We start from the raw sequence: 20,811 nt of genomic DNA on the forward strand, positions 1-20,811 counted from the left end.
AGGCAAGCGGCGCGTACACCTACCTTTGACGCTGGCGGTGCGGGTGCAGTTGTAGAGGATGGCCAACTCTCCGAAGGCCTTGCCTGGACCCATTCGACCCAGCACTCGGTCTTCCTTCTCCACCTCAAGCTCACCCTCTGCAAGAAGGACACGTCGCTTCTGTAGCAGTCGCGATAATCTCTCCTACCAAACGTTTCCTTTTTAATCGCGAAGTTTTGTCGCGAGTCAAACACTGTCCATGAAAACCTCCATTCTCCAGTTGTTTTCGCGGAGGTTGCATAGATCAGTGTTGCTGACGTTTCCCACCAGCGAGGTAGTTTCCCATTTCTTTCACGTTCTTCGTGCTTCGCGATTGGCTCTTTGGTGTTCTTATTGTCAAATGTCGCGATGTTATTGGCTGCAGAGTTTTAATGATATGCCAGGAAGTCACCACACCCTACGTTTTTTTCTGAGTACATGGTGCCTTTTGAGCACGAATGACGTCAAGACAATGACTGTCTGAAAACTTATGTTATCGTTTCATCTCAATATACATCTCGAGTGTTAAAATCTATAAAGGCCGTCTTATTTTAAATCCAATTTGTTTTGTTTGTCTTTATTTTATTGTACCCTAATAAAGAGAAGGTCTCTACAAACTTGGAGAGCGCGCGCACGAAGCCGGCGAGTTTCGTTCATATGGAAAGAACTTCGCTTGTAATGACAAAAAGTAAAAAAAAAAAAAAAAAAAAATAAATTCCGTGAAATTGATATTTACGGTTAAGCACAAAAAACCTCACGTTTTGTACATTCAGTATGCCCCAGCGCAGTTTGTATTTTCTAATCCAAGCCCTTTTTGAATCTTGACATCCACCAGAATTTTTTTTGACCCTTCTATTGAGCCCCAGGGAGTCGTTTGGTGAAATAGAGTTGTGGTCCTTTTGAGAGCGCACATTCTGCCTTCTCAAAGTTTATTGCTTAAACTTTGAGAAGGCAGAGATTTCGAGTCTCTACAAATCTTCGTTATCGATCACAAAATTTTGAGCTTTTCGGATGTTTAGCATTTTTCTTTTGCTTGGTTAGATAAGAGCAGTTCGCGACTTTGGTAAAGCAGTCTTTTTATAGACAGCACAGTGAGATATAATAATCCCCCAAATTACATTAGCTTGTAAAAAAAAAAAAGAAAAAGGAAAGACATGCAGCAACTTGTAAAAAAACTACCACAACTGGAAACAGCATTGTTAACACTGCAGTCAATCACTTCAAAATTTGTTAATTCTTCGCTGTAATTACCAGGGAGCTCTCGATTCCTGCATACCTCGCGAAAGTACCGAAATGTCTGACCGAGCCTCTCGAACTGTCGTGAACGCGTACGTTCCATCTTCTGCCAAATGAGGCAGGCTAAAGGGAAACAAACATGTAAGGAAGTGCCATGTCCAGGAGGAAGGCTCCATTTACTACAATACATTTTAAAAGCTACAGTCTATGCGGGTTAAAAAGAACAGGACAAGCCCTTTCCACAAAGAACTTTTTTTGATATGACTGGTGTTTTCCTCCTCCACACTCAACTCCTCTCAATCGTTCAGCTTGCTAATTTCGAAAGAGTTAAGGGCTTTCTGGGAGGAGCAATTGTCCGGTATCCTTCACCTGGCCCAGACTACAATGAAACGGAGAATATGGTGATTTACATGTTCAAATGTTGCCATGGAATAGTTACCTGCACATATTTTTTATAAGATGTCAAAATACTTCCTTCTTTAACCCAATTAAAAAAAAATAAGTTCTTTTAGGATGTTTTGAAATGAACAAGACCGGTCGGGTCTTCGCCATTGGCAGTCCTCAAATTTGCACTAAAATATTAAGGAGAGCTAGTGGGATATGCACATTACAAATACATATCGCTTGTTCCGTCCATGTGCACTTGAACCTTTGGCTATTTGTAATAGCCGAATTCGCACTTTCGGATAAATCCAAGTTTGAACTATTTTTTTACTGGCGAGTGTTTTTCGGATTTTGGAGAATTTATCGAAACTCGCGGAACCCGAAACGTGGCATAAAAGTAAGTATAACAATGTTTCCTTTCGATTTACTTCAATTGTTCTAATTGTGGAGGGTAAGGAAGCGCGCAAGTGTGTTTAGTGATCAAATTGAAGTTCTTACGGTCTGGAAATTGTGACAATAAAAGTTAAAATGTAGTTCATCTCGCGTACGGTTCCTTGCATGCGCATTCATTGTCTCCACACAAATAAAAAAACATACGCAAGATTACTCAAATGCAAGTGTTTGTTTGCTCTATGACATCCCCCTTAACGATAATTTTTTTCAGATAAAAAACAAAAACAAAACAACATATCAAGTGTTACGTTAAAATGCAATTGATTGTTTTGGTAATCATTTTGTTTGTTACTTGTTTCGTTGCAACACTCAATTGACTTATTTTGTTTTTTCCTTGTTCCCGACTCTCACTAATAGTTTTCTTCTTAATAATCCCCAGAGCACAATGAAAGTTTGAGAAGGAAGCTGTGCAGCTGAAATGACGAAGCAAAGGCCAAGGAAGAAATGTTCGCAAATAAGGTGGCTGGAGTCAGCTATAGAGCTTGCAACAGAGCGCGCGTAAAATTGTTTTCACAGCGCCCTCTTACGTCTAAAACACTGCCGCCATAAGGACGCCTATCGAATCCGCGTGTCGCTAAGCGCGGTCGTCGCTGTCTTGCAGCACGAAACTTCCGGTATGCGGGAGAGCATGGTTTTGCTCTGGCCACATCAATGAATGGCATACACCTTTTAATCGCCACTCTCACTCATCCTTCCGTCGCCTCCCCTATATTTCGTTAAGCGCAGTTTCCGCCTTGCGTCATGCATATTTCTCAAAAGTTTCGCCGGTGGGTCTTACACATGGTGCGACTGATATGCGTAAGAAAGTATGGACCTTAACTGTGCAATATGTAAGCCGCATATACATTTATGTCCAAGGAGGAACTGAAGAGCACGCGCCATGTCCTGCTTTTCCAGAGGTTCGAAGACTGTCCGAAACGTGGCGGCATAACTTCGTAGCAGCAGCGACTCCGACAACCGCGCAAAGTGCTATTTTTACAAAAGTGAGCCTTACATAGTGTTGGCAGTAGTGTGTCAGTAGTAATAACGTTACCGATAATGCGTCACTTTTTAGTAACGTAGTATAGTATTCGTTACATTTTCAAAGCAGTAACGGATAACGTATTTACGCTACTTAATTCGAGTAACGAGTAACGTAGTTACGTTACTCCTTACATCTTCCAAAAATCACTCTTCAAGTACACTTCAAATATTATTTTTTTGATCCTAGGTGACAAGTCAAATTTTGGTACTCATCCAACGTATCTTAGAAATTATGCCTCTTTTTTTTTCCACACAAACATTCCGACTTTAGGTAATTCCTAACGTCCAAGCCCTTTGTGGCAGTGTCGGAAAACGAACAATCTCTGAACATAATACCGCCATAAATTTATGAATAATAAGTAACGCGAAAGTAGTGCGCTATTTTTTTTTATCGGGAGCGGTACCGGTAACAAGTTCTCTTTCATTTGCATAAAACGAGTAACGTATTTTGTTACTATTTATTTTTTCTTGCAACGCTTACAGCACCATAAAACCAATCTTTCTGTGAAAACGGTCATTTATAAGAAGTGCTACTTATATCGGGTGTCTCAAATATGCCAGGCTCTGTAAATCGACCGCAAAATTCGGTTTCTTAGCCTATTGTGCTACAATTTTGTGCTGGTGCACAGGTGGTGCATTTTTTAAATAAAATTGGCAAAGAACTTTAACTTACCTGAGGAAAACGTAAAGAAAGAAAAAGGCTATAGTCCTACAGAAACCCAACAATGCCACCAGTCTTCAATCAATAGGGCATCCTAATGTTTGAAGATCGGTGACTTCGCTGCGTTTTTATAGGAGTTAAGCCTTTTTCTTTGTTTTACTTTTTCCTCAGGTAAGCTCCCTCTTTGCAAATTTTATAGAAAGAATGCACCACCTGTGTGCAACGCTGCACAAAATCGTAGCGCGATAGGTTAAGAAACCGAATTTTACAGTCGATTTAAAGAGCCTGGCCACTATTTGATACACCCGGTAGAATGGTGCGATGTAGAGGTGGGAAAAGCATGCGGCACTTCTCTCAAGTTGTAATGCTTTACTGTTTTTTCATTTCCCGCGTATACCGGATGTGCGAACTATAAACGGTACAGGAGACGAGGGTAAACGAGAAAGGTCTGACGGCTAAAAAAATTCGAGGCCTGGCCTTCTATGTCCATGAGCCTTGCTTCGTAATTTGTTCTTTGACAATCCTATCGACTAATACCGCTGTAGTGTTGGCTGTGGGGAGACATTAAAATGCTAGGGACTGGCCACTGGAAACTGAAAAACAAAAACAACTAAGAGAGTAAGTAAAAAAAAGTAAGACGGACAGACAAACCGTGTTGAAAAAGGCTAATGAAACTAAGGCGGAAACCGTGAACCACGAGAAACGCCACACACTCCACTAGAGTGCACAGGTATTAAAGAATACTTCAGGAATGCCAACTCAGGTCCGTATACGGTAATTCAGGCAATGCTGCCATGCCATCTCCGCGCCCTCATGAGTAAAACCAAAAAAAAAAAAAAAAAAGAAGAAGAAGAAAAAGTTGCATGTAGAAGATTTTTGTCCTTTGACTCCGGTGTCGCTTCTTCAAAATTTCGAAATCTTCTAACTTAGGCGCACATTCACATCCATCACAATGTACAGACGAATTGTCAGGAGGTGACGATCTCATTGCAAGTCACGTTCTCGTAACATATATCACTGATACGTCGACCTGATCGGCCAGTAAACACCTCCTTAAATGGAAATCAGATTTTGTGTATGATGGCTAATTGTAAAAATAAAAATATTATAAAAAAATTCCTCGAGGGAACAAAAAGAACGAGTAGTAAGGAAGGGCAGTTCAAACGAGAGGTCATAGAACCAAGCCGTTTTGGCTTGTGGCCCTGATGCTGAGGTACAAAATCCTAAACGATGCCAAGATTATTGCCACTGATAAACTACACAAGGACGAGGAAACGTCGTCATATAATACTTTTTAGCATTATTGGGGAATGCATTTCGTCAGTCCGGACGGCCTAAACGCCCTGAACCTTAGAAATTAAATTTGTTCCTAATTACATACACGGTTACGGAATTTGTTTTTGTCTGCATTTTCTCTTTAACCAACCAGACTGCAACACACACAATAAACTGTTTTTGTCGTCCCTTTTCGCTTGCTCTGACCTAAGCCTCTTACCGACAACCATGTCCACACAACCTACCAAAAAAAAACAACAAAAAAACAAAAAAAAACAAAGGGAAAAAAAAACAACGGAATTACGAGTGTTTTGCCACCTTCATAATTATATTGCTCAGAATCCTAAGACACATAAGGTTACATCACTGATTTTGCCCCGGCTCCTTTTCAACCAACGCCCTCACCTCACCCAAACTTAAAAAAAAAGAAAAAAAAAAAGAAGCAAATGACTTTACCCGCACAAGGAGCGTAGGCTAGAGAAACACAGCAGACTCTCCGATAGCCTTGTACATACATGGTCCGAGTCGGTATTTCTTAGGCTGTTTGAAAATTTTACAGGGATATGGATGATGTATTTATGTTTGTTGTGTTTCGCGATTTGCTTGTCGCTTTTATTTAAAAGCTTTATTCACAAGTAATTACTCGGTCTGTCCGTCTGCTTTACTTGATCATAGTTTTTCGGCGCTTTGATTTTGTTTTCTAGTTGCGCCAAGCTGTTATTGTGTGTATGCTTTCCCCAATAAATACTTCTTTTTTAATATTTATTCCTTCAGACATTTCGCAATTATGCTTGTTCTAGATGCTTGGGACATAGGAATTGAAGTAGTAAGTGATCCTTCCAATCCTTGCGCGAGTTGAATATGGCGTTCAGAGAGGCATGATGCATCGGTTGAACCGAATGGCCACATTATAACACGTTGGAGTGTGCATGTAGGGCACAGTGAGTAGCGTTTCGTAAAAAGGTAAATGGTAACATTAAAGGACCGGTGCAACGATATTCAATTGGAATGTTTTTCACTCTACACGAGCTTACTGGCACACCTGGGACTCAAGGATACCCACACGCAACGCCACTGGCCAAGAAACTCCTTTGTTGCGGTGTAATTTCAAGGACAAAAGCGATCATTTTCATTCAATCTCTCCTTTGCAAAATTTGATGACGTAACTCGGGGATCGCAGTACACCCAAGTGATGATATTTGAATGCGGTTCATAGATTGGACCCGAGCATTGCGTGGGCACTCGACTTTGGCTCGTGATAATTGCTAGCTCGAGAAGCATTCGGGTAGTGACCCGTGTCCAATCGCTGCAACGACGACAACAGCCGAGCCATAACAATGTCTGCAACTCAGCGCGTGTCCTGCACTTTGCCAACCCCAGCGCGTGACTATGATCAACACTGGCGGCATATAATCGGCTCCAGATCACGTGGCCACTTGTTCTGGCTGTGAGTTGAGGGGGAGAACGCTGCTCGTTTTTCTTAAATTTTTTTTCTGGGACTTCTATTGTGTGGGTGAAGAACGAACGCGTGTTTCATAGGTCATTAACGTTAGGGATCCGTTTTAAGCGGTATTTGCGCAAAGTGCAAAAATTGTTGCATCGCTCCTTCAAAAGAAGAATGAGTGGGACGTATTTGACTAGTACATTCATGCATTCACGCATAAAATAACTCGGTCTCTGCAACGTATTTTAATGTTTTCGCGAAGGTAAAGAGGGAATGGAATACCGAAGTAACGCTATCAAAACAAAATAAAGAGAAATTAAACTATAACCAGCAGAATACAAACGGTCTTTCCGCGACGACCTTATATAACGGGGCCGTTGTTGATTTTAAGAAGAGAGCGGAGGCCCCGACTAAGCAGCAAACCTGGCGGTTCCTTTTCCGACTTCAAAACTAAGGCAAAAGCGACGTTCGCGTAAGACGCCGCTATGTTTTCCCTTGGGGCTTGCACCTTCCAGTTATTGGGCATATTGGGCTTTGAGCGCAGCTCCCTAATTGGATGGCACTAATTAGCGAGGACGGGGACGCGCTCCTCGAAAGGATGCATGCGTCGTCGTCGCGAGATTCTCGTTCTTAAAGACGGAAAAGGGGGGGGGGGGGGGGGGGGAGATTTAAGAAGGGGATCACAGACGCTCGCTGTGCCTGTCAGAGACAAGACGCACATTCGGTAAACTTTTGCTGAGCACGCAGAGGGGCCCATGCGGTGCAGCGAGCGGAGATCGAGCCGTCGCTGTTGCCGACAAGCGCGCGTAGTGTTTAACTTACGTTTGACTTTACCTTGGACCGCAACGCACGCATCCAGCCTCCTCGCGCAGTCGTGTTATCTAAGCATGTCACGTGACTTCGCGCCCTGGAGCGTCGCTGCGCCACTCCGAACGGTCACCTGACAATCGCACGGTACTGGATTGGATGAGATGGATTTTAGCTTCCACTAAGGTCCATCATAAGATGAAACGGTGCATGATGGATTCGGTCGAGATCGGTAATGGACGGCTTTTGAAATCTGATACTCGGCATGCAGAGCGCGGAGCGGAAGCTCGCGCTCTCAATGGGCTCAGACATTATGGATTCGATTCGGACTTGTGTCGAGTTGTATATACAGCTGTCTGCAGAGACACGCGCGAAGTTTAGCGTGTTCTGGGAAATATTTTTCATATATTTTTTATAACGTTTTTTTGTTTGTTTTTTTGGCACAAACAACAATAGACGCCCGTCTACGTGAGGAGCTCGCCTAGAAGTGTATTGCAATCTGGTTTTACAGGATTCGTAGTCTGAACGTGACTTCCGCCCAGGTCCGCTGCAACGTGTCCGGAGTTATAATACGGGCATGGATAGAGTGCCTCAATGTTGTTCGTTGGCTGCGCCTTGCTAGAGTGGCGACATCCTTTGGGAGGGCAAGTGCCGCCTTTTGTCCAAAATGGCAGCGGCTGCCACTTTGTCTCCCGCGATGACTTGACCTCGTAAACATGAGGCCTGTGGACCGGCTTGAGCCCGGGACAAGGGCCGAATTATAAAGTACTCCTTGAACTCGGGATAAATCATCTTAAGTAGAGTCTTTCTCGACTCGGCAATGAAACGAAGCATTGCAAATGCGGTCATCTGTACAATGTGTTCGCATTGTTAATAGTTTGCAACGCCGATAACAGACATATAGCTGACGGAACAGGTCACCTTATATATTAGTAAAGTTCCTGCGTAATTTCATAAGTCGTAATGGTTTATAACTCCGTAAACAGCTCATAAACGGCTACATATGAGTCGAGACAAGAAGGCGGTTTCGCTAGCAGACGACAGAGGTATTACTGAGAGCCGTCAACCTAGCAACACTGGGAACGTTAAGTCCGTGCTCCGGAGCGCGAAAGGTTTCGCGCTCCTTTCGCTAAACGGACAGGAGTGCCGTCGGAGACTGACACTCGAGCACGCTGTTTCCTGGACCGAGTATTTCTCGGAGCGCGAGTGACTAGGGTTGCCAGGTTGGGCTATAAATAGCCCACTTGGGCCACTTATTTTTGTAGTTGGCCAGAAATTCTGGTGGCTGGCTATTTGGCTATTATTGGGCTATTTCATACCCGAGATTCAACCGTTTTCAAAGCACTTGGTTTCAAAGCTTTAAACATGGTATTTCTGAGCCTTGTGGGAAACAGCAATCAACTCAAGAGATTAGGACAGGAAAATATCGAAATCACAGGCGTGAACACACAATATGTGGACCCTGATTGGTGTTGGTCGCTGAGGTGCGATACTGTTTTTCTGAAGCTTTTTGGCGCGATTTAATACTGCAGGCGGGAGCGGCGGCAGGTTTTTCCAGAGAGGAGTGGGGGGGGGGGGGGGGTTGGGGGGGGGGGGGTTTACCAGATGTTTGAGATTCCCCCCTCCTTTCGCTACCCTAAAATACGCATGCAGATCTTTTATCCCCTTTTTGTGTTCTTTTGTAAATGAATGTCTTGCGTCATGCATCATGTTATCAGTGTTTCAAAGGGATGTTTTAAATACCTTGTACGAAGTTTTATGTGGAAGGCTATTTTTATAGCCCTACATTTGGCTATTTTTGGTCTATACCTCAGAAAAATGTGGCGTGTTAATCTGCGAGTACCTGGCAACCCTGGGAGTGACTTCTTCGCGCTCCGTGACGTCACGTACACAAACAAGATGGCTGGCTGTTGTCGAGACCATCCAGACGAAAGGCGCAGCCGGACCGCTGCCCTTTTTCAGTTGATTAGTATTTAATCCAGCAGATAAAACCGATTTGATTTGAAAGCCAAGACAGCAATTAGCGTTGCGGAAAAAGCTTGTTCGTGCATCTCGCCTGGACATGAATTCATATATCAGACGGTACCGTGCCGATAGAACAGCGACAGAAGAGATGAGGGGGCATTCGGACCGCTGCCCTTTTATATAATTCTTAGCCCAGCGAATAAAGGTACTTCGGTTGGAAAGTCGAAACATCACTTAGCTATGAGGAAAAGGTTTGTTCATGCGCCTTGCCTGAAAACAAATTGATCTATCGAACGAGCGTGCCGAAAGCTCGGCAATAGAAAAGTTGTCGTGATGAAAAGACAGACCGCTGCCCTTTTTAAAATGCTCAGCCCAGCCGCAGCGAATAAACATACTTAGATTGGAAAGTCAAAATATCAGTTAGTGTTACGGGAAAGATTTGTTCATGCATCTCACCTGAAAACGAATTAATCTATCGAACGGTAGCGTGCCGACTGCACAGCCACTGCGACTGAAAAGTTGAGAAGACAGTCGACCGTTGCCCTTTCTAGAATGATTAGACCAGCGAATCGATATACTTTGAATAGGAAGCCAAAACATATCAGTTAGCGTTGCGGAAAAGGTTTGTTCATGCATTTTGCCTGAAAACGAATTGTACTATTTATTGAACGACGGTGTGCCGGTATCGGCGTAACTTCCTTCTCGCGCTGCAAGACGGAACCACGAAATATCTGACAAGTTTGAGGTTTTCCCGCGTCGACGAGAGGGCTCAAGAATGTTGTCTTTAATTCCGAACATCATGCATGGTCAATAAATAGATCGGCCAAGGTAATTTTCCACATATGTGTTCGAAGCGAGTCTTCAGGCCTTTTGGGAATATTAAAACGTTTGTAGGAACCTCATAACGTCGCCGTCTCTTTTACTTTACATTCTGCCGCTCCACACGGGCCTAATTCATTTATCCTCGAAATAATTTCGGCTTCTGCACCCCCGTGTCCACGAGATGCCGGGTTCGTCATAACCGTGCGGTCGGAAGGACCTCGTGTGACTCGTCGATAGTTTCGGTGTAATTACAATGCAATTACATGCAAAGGTGCAAGCGAGCTAGACAAGAATGACGATAGCAATCCCCGGAGAAGGGGAACGAGAGGGACAAAGGACAAACACAAAATCTCCAAACACAGCTAGGTGACTGGTGCGCGACCGAACCCGGACCAGGCGGATATTTTCGGTCGCGCACCAGTCACCTAGCTGTGTTCGGAGACTTGTGTTTGTCCTTTGTCCCTCTTGTTCCCCTTCTCCAGGGATTATTTTCGTCAGTTTCGGCGTACGGTGCTCCTGTACACCATACGTTGTTTAGTTGCTGCGCTCGGAGTATGAAACTCGGAGCGTTGGAGTAGAAGTAAAGGAGCGCGGACTTAACGCGCCCATCGAGACACTTTATGCGCGGAGGTTTCGAGGGTCTGGCACTTTAGTGGCGTAAATTTTGACCTACACTAACCCCCCCCCTCCCCCCCCCCCCCCCAACCGTTGACGCACTACCAATTTAAATATATATATATATATATATATATATATATATATATATATATATATATATATATATATATATATATCTATCTATATATATAAAAGAAAGAAAGATTAGACATTGAGGTGTTAGGCTAACGTGGAGGCCGACGCATTGCCCGGTCTCGTCCCGTTTTATCCAGTGGCTTGAAATTGTGAGTGTACAAACCTCGATTTGGCGCACTCACAATCAACTGAAACTTGGAAAAACCACGCAAAACCTTGTCACACGTCCTGACTGAAGTAATTTCTATGTGAAACGACAACAGTGTTTCGGTTGTGGCCCGTGAGGCAGTGCGACATTCAGGTGGGAATTCGAGGTCCTGTAGTACGCAAGAGACTCTTCAGACACAGACAAAAAAAGAAGAAAAAAAAACAGTTGCCCGTTTTTAAAGTCTTCGAATTCAGGGTGTTTCCTTATAAACACCCTGAACACAAGCGGGCAGCGTCGTATTGGTGTGCGTTCATGTAGCCAACATTGCGTGATTGAAGTCGCAAAGTTTGAAGCAAGACAGATGTTTGTCCTGTCCTTCCCCTTTGTCTAACTCTTTCGTATTTTTGAGTCCCTCTTTACCGCTCAATTGCCCCTGTAAAAACGCGCATGAGGCAAATGTGACCACGAAGCGTCCTTACGTAGTTGATGCCTTTCATAACCATTGCGCGTCTTAAATCTGGCTGCTAGTTCCTGTAGGAGTCGTGCATTCAGGAGTATGTTCATAGTACCTCCCAAGAAGACGTTCATCGTGGGCAATAGGAAAGGGCATGAACATAAAAAGCAGCAAAGCGATACCGTTTGAAAGGAACCAAACGTGCTATGACTGTGTCGATATACCGTAATTTAAGTCAAATAGGCAAACTATGTTTACGAGTTATTTTTGGTCACGTCTTCTCATTAGTGCCCGTTACAGGAGACGTGTGTGTAGCCGTTCTCACCGGCGGACACGTAGAGGTGCGAGCCGACGTCCCTCTCCCTGATGACGAGCGTGCCGGCCTCGAAGACCTGCGGGTACATGCAGTCGACCACCTCCCGCACCTGCGATGAGTCCAGATTCTTCAGGAAGTCGTTCTCCATGATGGCGTCCTTGATGAGCTGCTTCGACCTGCGCGGGGCAAGAGACGCACGGCGAGTTATCTTCGCACCTCTCTACGACAGACCATTTTTGGTCTGTAGTCACCATTTTCGGCGTTAGTGCGTACGGCGCGTGCTTTGCTCTTTTTTCGAAGCGACGAACATGAGCGTGCTTGGTTGTGGTCTTCTAAGCATTAAAACGGTGTGTGGACCATACCCCTGTTTATAAAGAGCCTACATTCTATAAAATCAGGTGTCTATTTTTTCGCAAAGCACTTCGGACAGTCAATCGCTCCAATTTATTGAGGAAACTCAGTGAATAACGGGGCTCAGAATATGTATTAAGCTAATATATATATATATATATATATGCGCTGTGACAGCAAGAATGACGGAAGTACGTGAAAGGTCTGGCCGACAAAGACAAAGCGTAGACTTTTTTTTTTTTTAGGTTCAAGCTTATTTTTAATTTCGTCATACTCCGAGCGGCCTCCGTCGATTGCAGCGATTGACACTCCTCAATTCCTTGCGGAAAAGTAGACGCACCAGATTTCATAAGAGTCCACAGTCCAACATGCGAGAGAAACAGGCCAGTGGGGTGAACTTGACTGCCACTCCTACAAGTGAGGGAACCGATCGCCAAACCAGCCAAAGGCAGCCACATCTAGTATGGTATAGGAGTTGCCACAAACACTTTTAAGGAAAGATGAATAGTTTGTTGCAACACGGACTCTTAAAATGTGCACGCGTCTAATTTTCTGGAGAACATCCAGATAATTCAATCGATAGGATCAACGAGCAGAGTTCGGTGAATGACGAGGTTCAAATATTTTTGGTCTAAAGATGAATCCTGCGACGTGACCATGACGTTTGACATATTCACGAGATGCTCGGTGTCACATCGCAGACTTTGTTTTCTTGACTAATGTTTAAGCGACTTTAGGCCTTGAACTGTAGTGATGCAGAAGGTTGAGCATAGCCAATGGTATAACCACACATTGACATTAGCATTTATTGATAATGACATATTACATAGTAAAATAAAACAAGCGAGGCGCTCCTTTGTGGATATAAATAGAAGCATGACTAAACGACTCTGTTCGGCATGTTTTTTTTTTTGTTCGTATGTCTGGAAAGAGGGCACCACTTTGGGAAATGCCTGTTTGCAAACCACCCGGGTTTATGTACGAGGCGACAGGCATCGATATCCGACTCGACTTAGCCGATATCGAGGGAGGGTAACATTCCATCACGAACTCGCAATGGCTAAACGGGCCGTTGGAGGGCAGTCAATGAGACACGAACTGCTAAAGCCTTATTACATGCTATATATTTAGACTGTGTAAGATCGCTTTGCGTCTGTGTGATGGTACTGGTCTACACTCTGAAAACTTCCAGCAATTCCCTACTACTACTAATCTGGTGTGTTTAACGCGCATCACGCAGTAGAGATACCCGGCCGCACACCTGTACTATGCTCATCCAGATCAAAACGGGCAGGGGTGGAGATTGAATCGAGCATAAGCAAGTTCTCCTGAGCAAGCTTTCGCTCCACGTCCAGCGTGCTGCGGGGCGCTAAGGCACTCCGCCTCCAATTATCCTGTCATTGAGATAGCACGGCCATTGAAGTGCAATAGAGCTCGCAATCTTTACAGGCCTAAAACTGGGTGGCCACGGCGGCCGCCTTGAATGTGATTGAGGACGACAATAGCTATTATTAGCACCGAAGATACGCTTCCTGGAACGCGTCTCAAACTGGGGTCTTTACAGTGCCTGGTTTGTCATGGAGGTAGGAAGCTTCTGAAGGTGGCATGACGCCACCTAATTCGAGCATCTGAGGGTGACCAGAAAAGCTGTGGTGTGGGTCCTCGCCAAGAACGCATTCCTCCACACTTCTGGCTTCACTGGTGGCGTTATGTCGCCTCCAGAAGCTTCGTACCTCCATGTGATTTGGAGTCCTTCGATTTCTGCCTGATGACGTCACAGTTCTATCACGTTGCCTGACGCAATCCTGGTACTAGAGCAGCAGCAGTGGCGAATGCAGCAGACGCCTAATTTGATGTAGGCCATTGTTCGGCTTAAGAGTTCACAGAAATTTCAGGAGTCATGCGTCGGGACGCCACGACGACAGCAACACTTACGTTCGTTCGTCTTTTTTGTTTTTTGCTGGAACTCTTACGATCATTAAACATGATTGCGACATCTGTCAACATGACGTGCCGGCTGTGACGTCGCTTGTTGCCACTTCGGAACCACTTTCGATGCACAGGAGGTAGCTAGAGGGCGTTAAGCAGAACAGTCGAGGTCGCTTTCCGGGCACCGTACCGGAAGAAACATGCTTGAGATTAGCGTATTGCAGACCTGAAGTCCTTGGGGTGGTGGGAGACGTCGATCTCGAGGATAAGCGTCCGGCAGGTGGCGCTCTCCCCGGATACGCCCTGCTTCTTCTGCAGGTTGCTCTGGCCCGCCATGGAGTGGTGCTGGTGGATGGTGGCCAGCAGGTCGGGACGGCCATCCTTGGACGTGGCCTGCAGCACCGACTGCGGGCAAGCAAGGCGATGGACTCAGGGGACTAGGGTCCATTCGAGATCCGGGCTCGAAAGCCTTAGGAAAGCATTATTGCATATGCACTAATCTAAGTTTAGTTAGACCATATGAATCTTGACATAACACACATCACAGATTCCTCAACCGCCAGCTTCCCCTCCACCAACACCCCGCTACCCCCCCCCCCCCCCCCCCCTCTCCCTAAAAACAAAAACCAAATGTTGACCATGTTAAATCATCCTTCTTCCTTGGTATGAGCAAATAGACAGAACGACGTCTCAATTGAGACGTTGTCTTGTCCATTTTTTGTCTCTTCTACGTTTTGATGTTTCCTTCTCTATTCCAGTCTCAGGTTCATTCAACATGGTTCATATTCACCAGCTCGCCTGCATCCTTACGATAGTTTTTTTTTTTTTTTTTTAAAGTTGCATGTTTAACACGCGTAACAAATTCGAGGACAAAGGAACCTCGTGCGTGTCGTGGTGTACCTGTCAGTAAATCACGAATCACCTTAAAGTCTTCAGGTGTTGAATTCATAAGCTTAAAATTCCTAATCATCAGGCCGGGAAAGAAGAACGGTTGGGGTGGGGGGGGGGGGGGGGGGGGACGGATGCAGCACTAGACACGAGAGAAGTGTTTTTGTCAACCGCGTAAAGGGTCCTTTACACAGACTCCAAACCTGATGCTATAGCGCGTTAAAAAACCTTGAAATTCTTTGTGAACCTATAACACGCGTATCATGCAACCCTTGACAAGAATCATAGGTGCCATGACATGTTAAGCCGTACGCAATATCGGCGATTTCTCGCCATTTCTAGGTGCCCTGTGGAGAAGTGCTAGTGGGTCGTAAAGTGAATAAAGCAAACGTTGCAGCGTGTGACTAGGATTTTGCACTTTTAAGGTTAACCAGTCGGAATTCGGATACTGAACTGGTGGAACGTTCCTACAGATGTGGTGAGTCGAACGTGCTTATTGGGCATTGCACACACGGTTTTTATACAGACCCACCAATGCTAAAAAGGCTTTTGTTGGATAGTTTAAGCGGCAGCATAGAGCATACGTTAGTAATCGAGCGAATAAAATTTGAGTACAGTTAATGACAATATGAGCTGGCCCAGTTTAGTACTTGCCGAAAGGGGTAAAATGCCACACGGAATGCCTCCGGTAGGCTAAGCTCTGGAACCGACTGTCGCATCGCCGCAATAGGAAATCTGTCAGTTCACTCTAACCACATTTATTTTTGACAACTTAACGTACCTTGGAGTTTCCGCGTGGCTTCTGTCCTGCCGCGGCCTGAGCTTCGCTGGGTCAGCTCACTTTGCTACACCATCATGAAATATCTGCGCGTCTTAGTGAATCGCAGAACACGTGGGGAGCCAAATGCACGGAGGGATATGAGCAAATGACAGGGCTTGGAAAATAATTTGACTCAGAATTGCAGTTTTTAAGCTATTGACACGGCGCGTCACAGTCCAGATGCACACTCTTAACGCCGATCACATTGCCGGGTCCAGTTATAACTGGGCCCTAGTTTTTCCGTTGATTATTTATAGGAAAAATCAACGCTTGTTTTTCGCTGTTTGTGTATTTTTTTAGTGCTAGTGTATTTCAGGGGTTTGTTTTGGGCCAAACGACACTAAAACGGGCATTCCCGGTGAAAGAATCGAATTTCAAGGTTTCAGTTAAATTCTAAGAGGTAAGGGTTCTCAGAAAAACAATATTCCTAGCTGGAGCAAGAATTAAAACAAATCTTTATTTTAAGGTCTTAACTGATTTTATATTACTGAACCCAACGGATGTTTATCGGTGTTTTTCGGTTTAAAACTGATTGTGTATTTTTAACACTGACGGATGTTCATCGGGATTAAAAAAAACAAAACAAAAAAAAACAGGAAATTCTTTGGCCTAGCTCTAATTTACATCTGGTAAGGTATCCACACGCATCCCAAGTTTTCCGTGTGCCCTACTGGACAGTATACTCGCTCGCACGGCTGTAACACTGCCGTGAGTGCATAGTTTTATGAGAGCCCGTGGGTCTTTCTAAACCACTGTGCTCTAGAAAAGTATCTGAAAAGGATTTGCATTTGACCTTGCGGTACGGAACATGTGAACTAGACTAGTCATCATCCGTCTTTTCACCAGAAGATAGTTTCACGGATTGATTCTACTTAATCCTGCAACCTAAGACGAAATTCCTCAACACCCTCACCTTTTTTATCAGCCTTTACCGCCTCCCGCGCCAGTCATGGGCTCGGCCAAATGAGGCTATGAGGCACCGATTTCCTCGCTTAGAACAGCACGCAACAGCAAAAGTGGCTTCCTTTCGTCGGTCTTTCCATTAAAAAAAAGTCGGTTACATACTATCGACTGTTCACGCGCAGGACGATACATGCCTATCTCGGTCTTTTGGAAATATTTTGCAAACACCTTTTGTAAACAAATGGCAAAAATATGAATCGACACCCTGAAACTTAGGTAAACAAAGTAACCATAATTGTTCATTCTTTAGAGACTTTCAAAACCAAGCTAAAAAGGTTCGGCTTTGTGGTACTCTCGGCTTTCCGACAAAATTGCCGCATGTAGCAATTTAGCCGAAATGGGAAATTTTTAATCTAGCCTACTTTTGATTACAAACGTCTGATTTGGTAGTGAGTAAAAAAAGCGATAGATGGGTAGGTTCCGCACAACGAAAGAAATTAAGTAGTACATGCGAACTAGAATTCAGTATTTAAATTATATACAAGACATTAAAAAAATGATAAAATGCTTTTTTTTTTACTATGTCTGTCGGGTTGCGTGGAAGCAATAACTTTAGGTGGAAAATATTGTGGCTACTTTTAAGATTTTACCATCATAAGAAAAAACAAAACAAAAAAACAGCCCCGGTTCTGAGAGAACGACTGCCGTTTCGGAGAGTTGGCGGAATAAAAATGACGATTTTAAAATGAAGGTGCAGATGCAGAACCCGGAAAAATTAATCAAAACTTTCGTCTCTGCTTTTCTAACCAGTTTTCTGGGAAATGACTTCCTCGCGAACTATTTTAGGAATGCCACGTCGCCATGTAGCGTAATCCCCCTTAACGGCGCTCGGACGAGAAGTGAAAGGTGTCTTTTTAAGTTCAACATACTCTGCGCACGCATCATTTTTTTAGCATGAGCCTCTGGACATGGTCGCGGGTATGCCGGTGCGATCCGGCATTTCGATTTGACGACTGTTAAAACCGCAAGCGTGCACTCTCCTACGAGGGCACGTAAGCATGCCGTAAAATGTCCAGTGCACCTCTTACCCTGCTCGGAAAATTCTGTCGCTGCAAACTACGCAGGGAGCTAGGCAAATGAAAAAGCTAAAAATATTCTGATAACTACTCAAAAAAAAAAAAAAAAAAAGAAAGAAGAAGAGCTTTCGTCGCGGCACTGGACACGACGTTTCACGTGTTCGCTGTTACAGCACAGAAGATATTTTTTTTGGTTGAAGATATTTTGTATTTAGCTTTGCCATATTTTTGTAGATATCAGTGACTGGCCGCCCGGAGTGTTTTGCTGGAAACTAGACGGACCGGATACCTTAGAGCGCACACTGCGAGACACTGTTCGCGCAAACTGGCCATCTATGATTTCTCTAAAATTTTATTTCGAAATGGTGTTTGTTAGGCATAGAAGTTCACCTCTCACCTTAGTGTGGTGCGTGCGCACTTTGCAGCACCAAGTAGTTTGGTGCCAGCTCTTCGATTTAGGAAAAAAAAAAGAAAAAAAGAAAACCGGCCATCGCTTGTTTGCGCTAACAGTGACGCGTAGTGTACAGTGCGCGCCGCAGACAACCCGAACACAAAGCCTGCGTCTTATGAGATATTGCTCATGCGCGTCTAGCCATAAATTTTGCAACCAATAAAAGTTAATATTGTGGAAATTGCCTTATAGTGAATCCCACCAGGGCGATTGAATACTGAGTTTGTTCGTCGACAACAGAAATCACGACAAGGGAAGCAGCATCTTGTCAACTCGAACAATCTCCCGCAAAATCGGCTGTTCACATTAATGATCCTTTGTGTTCAACCTTCAGGCGCAAGAAAAAAAGAATACAACAGAGAGGCGAGGCTAGAAAAGTGTAGTTGGCACGCCTCCGCACAGCAGTGTTTCAAGATCGGAAACCGTGCTGGTTAGACGCGATTCAAAGGCTGGAATACACACACACATACACACACACGCACGCGCGCGCGCACGCACGCGCACACGCACACGCACAAGCATACACACGCAAACGCACACACGCACACACACACACGCACACGCACACACGCACACACGCACACACACACACACGCACACACACACACACACACACACACACACACACACACACACACACACACACACACACAAGAAGACATCAGTAGACAAGACATGGTGCAAACCGAAGTGCGCTAATCATAGTATTGTTTATTGTTTTTATATTTAGCCTTCCCTACACTTTAATGCAGCACTTTACAGAAATCATCCATGCCATTAAAAACATATTTTGGAAAAGTAACGCCATCTCTTGTATACTGTGGTCTCCTTTGGTCCCTTCTTCTTTCGAGGTGAAACTTTCTAAACAGTGGTTTTTGATTATTCTTTCCTTGGAACGATGCGCGTACAAGTACAATCTTCCACAATATGAAAGATCCCTTCCCCGAGGCAGTTTATGCGGCGGTGCACACTTGGGACAGAGACACTTTATTGTTATTGAGGGGTTAGAACAAAGGTCCCTTTGTTTGCTCGCCTCAAGTAATGTAGGCGCGACCAAAGCGAATTCTCCTCTGGCCCGGCCCCAGGTTTTCGACGAATGGGTCTTTCATATTGTTGGGGGTGTGTTCACAAAAGATATTTTTCCTGACTCGTTTTGAATATAAACATCAAATCAAATTGGCTTTATCTAAACGCTGAGACACCAAGAAATAGAAAAACGGGCAAGACATGCCTCAGGGTTTATATTGTTTTCTAACCTCCTCGCCCGCAAACGTTTGCTTCTCAAATCGTTTATTTTTTTTTGTCAACTGTTGCAGGACGCCAAATGCCCAAATTCTATAGGCCACAAGAACACCATAAGGCCAATAAGTCTGACCAAAATAGTATAAAAAAAATGTAAGGTAATTTTGGACGCGACAATGCTCCATTAGTAAACAAAGGCCGGCGAAATTAAGCGTAGCCCGGCATGGAAGGTAAACTGCTCCACCAGGGCACACCGTCCCAAGAACAAACAGACATGACAAAGAGGGATGCACATTCCACCGGGGACGCTTGGTCAAGACATTCACCGAGAAAAAAAAAAAAAAAAAAAAAAGCAACCAGTCCACGAAATGCGACAGGGCGTAAATGTTGTCTACGGTCTTGGCCGTGGTGGTGCCGAGCTCGAGCCAGGCCAGGTCCATAAAACAGGCGCGTCCCTTATATGAAGCCGCTGCCGCGAGGGAACGCTAAAAAGAGGAGACACCGTCGTTGAGACGCTTTTCTTCCCGCGAAGCTGCTCGCGACGGCCGCTATAGCAGTCGCGGGAAGTGTGCGACTGATGACCCCATAAAGGACGCAGCGGGTGAGGCGAAATGTCTTAATCTGGTCTGTGTCCTGGGACCCACCGTCCTGGAGAAAAAATAGGTTCGCCGTATACGGGATGAAATTGCCGACGCACAGGGCGTTGGCAATTTCGTACCATTGGGGATGATACCTGAGATATTTTCTTTTACATTTAGATGAAAGTCTCCAGTGTTTATTGTTTGTTTTTTTACTTCGAGCAGTTTTAATTTAGAATTTCGGGATGCTGTTACGGGTGCTTTTCTGTGTTTTCATTAACTCCTTAAGTGGCGTTCGTTGAGCTAGCCATAAGGTATGTTTGTTTTTCTTTTAAACAAATGATAGCACCACTTCTCTAAGTTCAGAAAATAAAACAGGACTGGAAGTAAATTTTTGTTTAGTGGGGTCAGACCACGGTGCCATCCTCCCTCCCTCAATGTGGCAAAGCGTTAATCCTCACAGGCTCTAGGATAGCGCTGCAACAGCCAGATCGAACTGAAGACGCACCGCAATACCGCTCGATTCGTCGCGCACGTTGCGAGAAGCTTACAAACAAAGGGCTGGAAATTAACCTTGTTACATCGAGTCGGTGCACAGGAGACCACTGGTCAAATCGGCGTTCATCTGCCCGCGCACCCCAGCCTCGAGCGCTCAGTGCCCACGCTCCTTGAGTGGCCACGAGCTGATAAGCGCCAGTCTGTCAGTCAGTACATAACACCTCCTCCAACTAATTGTGGTACCCGCAGCGTTGCGGGGGTCGTCGGGTTCTAGTGGCCCGGGTGGTACCCGAAGCGGGATTAGTGCCGGCCGTCG

At 44.8% G+C, this 20,811-nt stretch overlaps 1 protein-coding gene across 1 annotated transcript in view; it reads right to left on the minus strand.

Moving 5' to 3' along the window:
- LOC8030317 (cGMP-dependent protein kinase, isozyme 1) overlaps positions 1-20,811 on the minus strand; it is a 361,630-nt gene that overhangs the window by 99,733 nt on the left and 241,086 nt on the right. The window contains exons 2-4 of the mRNA XM_042292539.1: positions 14,266-14,444; positions 11,769-11,935; positions 24-137 (exon numbers count right to left, since the gene is read on the minus strand). Coding sequence (XP_042148473.1) covers positions 24-137; positions 11,769-11,935; positions 14,266-14,444 — 460 coding nt within the window. The remainder of the gene's footprint in view (positions 1-23; positions 138-11,768; positions 11,936-14,265; positions 14,445-20,811) is intronic.

The sequence above is a fragment of the Ixodes scapularis genome, unplaced genomic scaffold (assembly GCF_016920785.2).
Source record: "Ixodes scapularis isolate PalLabHiFi unplaced genomic scaffold, ASM1692078v2 PGA_scaffold3__209_contigs__length_174095766, whole genome shotgun sequence".
Lineage (NCBI taxonomy): Eukaryota > Metazoa > Arthropoda > Arachnida > Ixodida > Ixodidae > Ixodes > Ixodes scapularis.